Consider the following 5,932-nt stretch of genomic DNA (forward strand, 5'->3'; position numbering starts at 1 on the left):
GTCATATGAACATTTTGTCAAGCCCTAGCGTAAAGTAACAGTTTAGGTTTTTACACAAAATATTCTAAATTATTGACTATTATGATGAAATATTAACACACAATTGAAGAAAAACTTATAATGAACTGTATAAATTGGCTTTTTACACTTTTTATGCTGTTAATTTGATAAAATATCGTTACGAAAATTTCGCTACGATTATCATAATTACCTGTGAAATGAGTATTTTCCTGAGTTTTTTGGCCCTGAAACACTACAACCCGGCACACAATATGACACCATCGTCACTAAATTACTTAATATATATTTTTCTTTTTGATTCTCGTATATTTTTCATGTTAAAAAATACGGCAATATGATCTTGGCCGCCTCGGCCGCCTTCGAACTCAAAATTGGTTACGTTTTCTCATATGTAGTCTGCCTCTTTCGCACTTATAGCTTGTTCATATACGTCATGGCTTCCCTTTCGCACACTTCATCTGTCTGTCAAGCGAAGCGACTGACATGTCTCTGGTTCGGTACAAGGTGCTCAAGTTAGGTCGAAATATGTTGGGCCCTTGCAGTTGGTCTGGCTACTTACACAATGGTTTGTAATAGTTCCCTGAGTATCATATATAAAAATCAAGATTGAGAATATAAGTAAAGTTACAATATTTTTTTGATAGTTTTAAACCTCTGGAGTTGCAGGCGTCCATAGTCTACGGTGACTGCTTACCATCAGGCGGGCCGTATGCTTGCTTGCCACTGCACTGGTGTTCCGGACCTTTGGGAGGCGTGCGCGGAGCCGAAGCCAACAAAAAGAGCGGCCAAATTACAGGGTGCACCGTGCGAATTGCCCTTACCCGCGTCATGGGACGCACGAACGTGTAAGAACTATTGAGATTTGATGGAATCTAAAATTAACTAGGCTATTGGGTAAAAAGAAATGCAATAAACGATTAAGTATATGATTCTAATAACGATATAATAACGATAATAACGATATAAACCTACAGTCTTACTGGAATAGCTAGTCCATCCCGCGCAACATCATCCGGTGGGTCAGTCAAAGGTTCCCGAAGGAGATTTTTGACATTAAAATTAAATAAATATGAATAAGTAAATAAATATTATGATCTTAAACAACACTGTGTTGTGGGTCCTTAAAAAAATTGAGATGTGGGCATATTGCAGGCCCTACGATCTCTGCCTAAGGACAATAATAATCACGATAATTATGGACATATAACATTTCTCTTTTCTTTATTTGCATTCAATACACTACACAGTATAGACAGTATGAAACCCCTGGGGGTAAAATAAAAATAAAAATTAATATTTACAGAACAGTCAATGATTATAGCAGTCAAAAAAGTCAGAGCGAAATATAATACATATTATTGGTCAGTATATAAAAACATGTCCCTCAGATACCAATAGATCTTTTAAAGTCGTCCGTCAATATGCAATAAATAATATGAAGATGAGGAGCACAAGCGAACTAAATCCTCCAAAACAAGAGCATCATGATGCCTTGCCTCTGGGCTTACTAAACGTAAATTTAATGGTTCAAGTAATGTCCATGACCTGACGCAATCTGGTCTTTATCACTTGTTTATATGTTGTCTTTATGTATTATGTTTTGATTATGCGAAGATGCGCTTATGCACTTTTATTATACGATATGACAAAGAACGGTCAAGAAACCCATATACCTATCTTATTGTGTTTACTGGACAGGACCGGATACATTCATGATTAAATGCAAGAAGGCAACAGATATCCTAATAAAATAATAATTGCGACGGTTTGGATGTTAAGGTATTTGTAGTTTTTATCTTATAAGTAAAACAATTTTGTACGACATCCAACGCACATATAACGATTTTTACGCGATTAGGGTTTAAGATATTTTGGTTACCTACTTACGTTACCAAAATATGTCCAATGTGAAGACAAAACCTGTAAATGACTTAGTAATTCAATTTTGTAACGGTGGCAAACGACCTTGCGGCCCGCCTGATGTTAAGTACCTATGAGCGTTTGCAACTTTAGTAGAGATAGACGCACGTGCACATGAATTCTCTAAATCGCAAATCCATGTCTGTGTGACTCCACGCCGCATCAAGAAATCATGCCCTTGAGAAAAATATATAATAGTGTTTTTGCCTTTTTATTAAACCGGTTTTGTAATATAGGTAATGCAGGATGGGCGCAAACAACCCGAAACATTATTACATGTTAATATTTTGTATATTATAATTAAAACTCCTTGAGCTCAAAATCTGGTTGGTTTCATCCATATTTCGTCTGTACTTAAATGACAATGACATTCAGCTTGTGCAAAATGTCAAAACACAAAAGTGCCTTCAAATCATTTACAGTTTTTTAACAACCATCCCTCCATGTGAAACAAGTAATATGAAGACGCGGAGCAAGGAGCAAGCTGAATCCCCCCAAAATACAAAACATGAAACCATACCTCCGGGCTAACAAAACATTAATGGTTCAAGTAAAGTTCATTACCTGTCGTATATCTAATTATAATTTTTTTATAACTAAACTTTTAATATAGGAATATCTTTAATTGATAGTTAACGACAAAGATTAAAACAAAAAATATTTTCCTTGGGCCTTGACTCTTATAGGTAAAACGTGTACATACGTGAAATTTCTGGGAGAGTTTGCTGAAGGGGTGATATGTTTGAGGTACATGTATATAACAAAACAAATAATTATTTTATGACAACATTTCACAAAATTTTCACAAATTCATCTTTTTGAAGAATAATAGGAATCGTGTCGTTTCCAGATATGTTTTCTGCCCCGCCACTGGTACCTAGTTAATTCAAATACCTGTGTTAATTTCAGCAGCTGCGTTCCGCGTCTCGGCTGGGCCGCCTGCGCCTGCTTGCGGGAGAGTTCGCCGCTGACGTGTGCACCATGTGGCGCTACGGCGCGCCTTTCCCCACCTTCCTCAAAATTGTAGGCACGCTCGTCATGTGCCTACTGTTCATGATGCCTATTCTCTACCCGCTCTTTGTGATTATGATTACATACTTTACATTTGAAGGACTATTTCTCAGGTATTTTTTCCGTAGTAGGGTCATTTTTAGGGTTCCGTAGCCAAATGGCATAAAACGGAACCCTTATAGTTTCGCCATGTCCGTCTGTCTGTCTGTCTGTCTGTCTGTCTGTCTGTCTGTCTGTCCGAGGCTTTGCTCCGTGGTCGTTAGTGCTAGAAAGCTGAAATTTGGCATGGATATATAAATCAATAAACGTGACAAAGTCGTACAACAAAATCTAAAAATTTAATTTTTTTTAGGGTACCTCCCCTACACGTAAAGTGGGGGTGAAATTTTTTTTTCGCTTCAACCCTAGAGTGTGGGGTATTGTTGGAAAGGTCTTTCAAAACTAATAGGGGTTTTCAAGAAACATTTTTTGATAAAGTGAACATATTCGGAGATAATCGCTCCGAAAGAAAAAAAAAATGTGTCCCCCCCATCTAACTTTTGAACCATAGGTCCAAAAAATATGAAAAAAATCGTGGAAGTAGAGCTTAAGAAAGACATTAAATGAAAACTATAGCGGACATGATCAGTTTAACTGTTTTTGAGTTATCGCAAAAAGTTTTCCCTTCATAGTAAAAAGACTTATTTTAATTAGGTACTGATTATGCAAATTTGCCTATTTGTTTAACTCAGGTGAAAGGTACCGTTTCATCCCTTGGTTAACAATTTACTATACTTTAAGCTCGAGTTTAGCTTATTGTGACGGAAGAGTAACTACGGAACCCTACACTGAGCGTGGCCCGACATGCTCTTGGCCGGTTTATTGTTACTTATTTTAATTATGAAGAATTATTTCTAAATGATGGTGGAATCACACTAGGTAATCTGCCGCATGAAAACAACGTCGGTTATTAGCTGGCCATTTCAGACTTTGATACAGAGACTGAATCAAATTAACGACACCCATACTAATTACAAACTTTATTATAATAAATAATAATATATAAATAAAAAGAGCCTGATCGCCGTTAGATTCATCAATACGAATATTTTGAGCCCAAGCTTGAGAGGTTTTACTAGTACGAGTAATCAAAGCTATCGAAGGTTCGCTATTTGCCTTGCTCCATATCATTGCTCGATATTAGTATTTGGAACATCTTGGAAAGTTTCATATCGATACTATTACATTATCGATTCGCAAATTTTTATTACACACATACATACAGATTCTAAGTTACAATCATGAGCGTAGCGAGGGACTCAAAAACACGAGATGAAAAATGACTTTGCTCTCGTGTGACACACAACTTTTCACCTCAGTAGTGAGAACATATTAAAGGTTTAAAAAATTTAACATCAAGTAAAGTTACATTTACATTTATTTACATTCATGAATGAAAGGCATCATCATTAGGACGAAATCTTCTAGAAATATTCCTGTGTTCATGGCCTTCACTAAATTAAAAAGCTACTTTGTCTCACTCTCCCTGGAGTGACGAAAGTAGGATTGTTCGAGCTGCTGAGGTGAAAATATATATTCACGACAGCCTCAGGCTGGAGTGAATTAAAGACTCGAGTAACAATATTCTTACCCCAGGAGTTACACACAATGTTTTTCATCACACTTGCGAAGAAAAAACTAAATTTTAAGCGAAATAATTCTTAAATACGGTGACATTTCATTTCAAACATTCGTCCGCCATATTGTCATGTTTTAACATTTTACACATTTAACCTATCCGACGTTCAGCCATATTTGTAAATTGTGTAAAACTATTTTAAACGGGTATTAAATTAATCAAATTAAATATTTTTTAACATGAACAAAAATACTAAATTATAAAAATAAATATTTTTAAAGTAAAACTCACATATAGCTTAAGTTCGTATGAATTGGTAACAAATTAAAAGAAAAAAGCTATGTTACAGCTTTTTTTTCACACTCCATAACTCCCGCGGAAACAATATAGGCCTTTGTCCTTCACCTACACCTGCATGAAATAAGATCTTTTTCGAGCAAGTGTGATGAAAAATGCAAATTTTGATTTTGAACTCTATTTGCTGTAGATTTGCCTGTGTCTTGCATACTGTTACGCTTAAACTCTGCATCTAGTTATTTTTAATTTGTACATGCCTACCAAAGAAAGAGATGCGACTATAATATCTTTACAATTTATCTATTGTAAGGTTAATGGTTCTGAAAATGTAATTACTATAGGATAGCAATCCTAATAAAAAATACCTATTATTTCCCTAAACAAAATACTTAAGGTGTTATTTTTGTCAGTTGGTGGCTGGTGCAACCGTGGCGGTTCACACTGCTGCAAATTGGCCAACGCGCGCTGGGGCTGGTGTTCCGGGTGCAGCGTGCGCGCGAAGTGTGGAAGGTGCGCGAGGTGCTCACGCGCGCCATCTTGCTCGCACACTCCCTCGCCACTTCCATCGATTACCTCTGCGTCATGCAGGGGCTCCTCGATGAGGCGTAGACCGGCCGTAACTAGCGAGACATGTGGAAGGCGCGCGAAGGGATCACGCGCGCCTCCCTGCTTGCTCACTCCCTTGCTCTCGTCCGTCATAACCTCTGCTTCTTTGGAAAATATAGAAGATAAATAGGCGTAAGACGGACATTGAAGAACCAAATTATTTCAAGCCACTAGCCAGTATGATATATATATGACTTTGGAGGATTAGTGAATAATCAGATTACAATACAATTAAAGTTCTAACCTAATCCGCTGAACCAAATACTACACTTAACTAAATGCACCGACCATTCAGTAACAGTGTAGAAAAAAATTAAACGGTGGAATGGGTAAAATGTATTTAAACATAAAATTGCAAAGATTATTTACTAAAAATGGAAAATAAAGGTAAGATTTAATAGATTTCCCTTGTAATCATTGTAATAAAACCAAGCACCTGATAGCATAAATGTGTGACAG

General features: G+C 36.6%; 1 protein-coding gene across 4 annotated transcripts; it reads left to right on the forward strand.

Moving 5' to 3' along the window:
* The first annotated feature begins 1,819 nt into the window (after nt 1-1,819).
* On the forward strand, nt 1,820-5,875 carry LOC133519094 (uncharacterized). 4 transcript variants are annotated; one of them, XM_061853008.1, is made up of 3 exons: nt 1,820-2,491; nt 2,851-3,065; nt 5,278-5,875. In XM_061853008.1, exons 1-3 carry the CDS (start codon nt 2,450-2,452, stop codon nt 5,474-5,476), a joined length of 456 nt encoding a protein of 151 aa, XP_061708992.1. In that variant the 5' UTR covers nt 1,820-2,449; the 3' UTR covers nt 5,477-5,875. The 4 variants fall into 4 exon arrangements, with proteins under 4 accessions (XP_061708992.1, XP_061708993.1, XP_061708995.1 ...); XM_061853009.1 differs by having other exon boundaries at nt 1,823-2,491; nt 2,854-3,065; nt 5,278-5,759; XM_061853011.1 differs by lacking the exon at nt 1,820-2,491 and adding an exon at nt 2,572-2,688 and having other exon boundaries at nt 2,854-3,065; nt 5,278-5,759.
* The last annotated feature ends 57 nt before the right edge of the window (nt 5,876-5,932 follow it).

This window comes from Cydia pomonella, chromosome 6, assembly GCF_033807575.1.
Source record: "Cydia pomonella isolate Wapato2018A chromosome 6, ilCydPomo1, whole genome shotgun sequence".
NCBI classification, from domain to species: Eukaryota; Metazoa; Arthropoda; class Insecta; order Lepidoptera; family Tortricidae; genus Cydia; species Cydia pomonella.

Coding starts and splice junctions, on each gene's coding strand:
- LOC133519094 (XM_061853008.1), top strand. CDS start 2,450: ATGAAACCATACCTCCGGGCTAACAAAACATTAATGGTTCAA. Junction 2,492..2,850: donor ACAAAACATTAATGGTTCAA/GTAAAGTTCATT, acceptor TGTTAATTTCAG/CAGCTGCGTTCCGCGTCTCG. Junction 3,066..5,277: donor TTTGAAGGACTATTTCTCAG/GTATTTTTTCCG, acceptor TATTTTTGTCAG/TTGGTGGCTGGTGCAACCGT.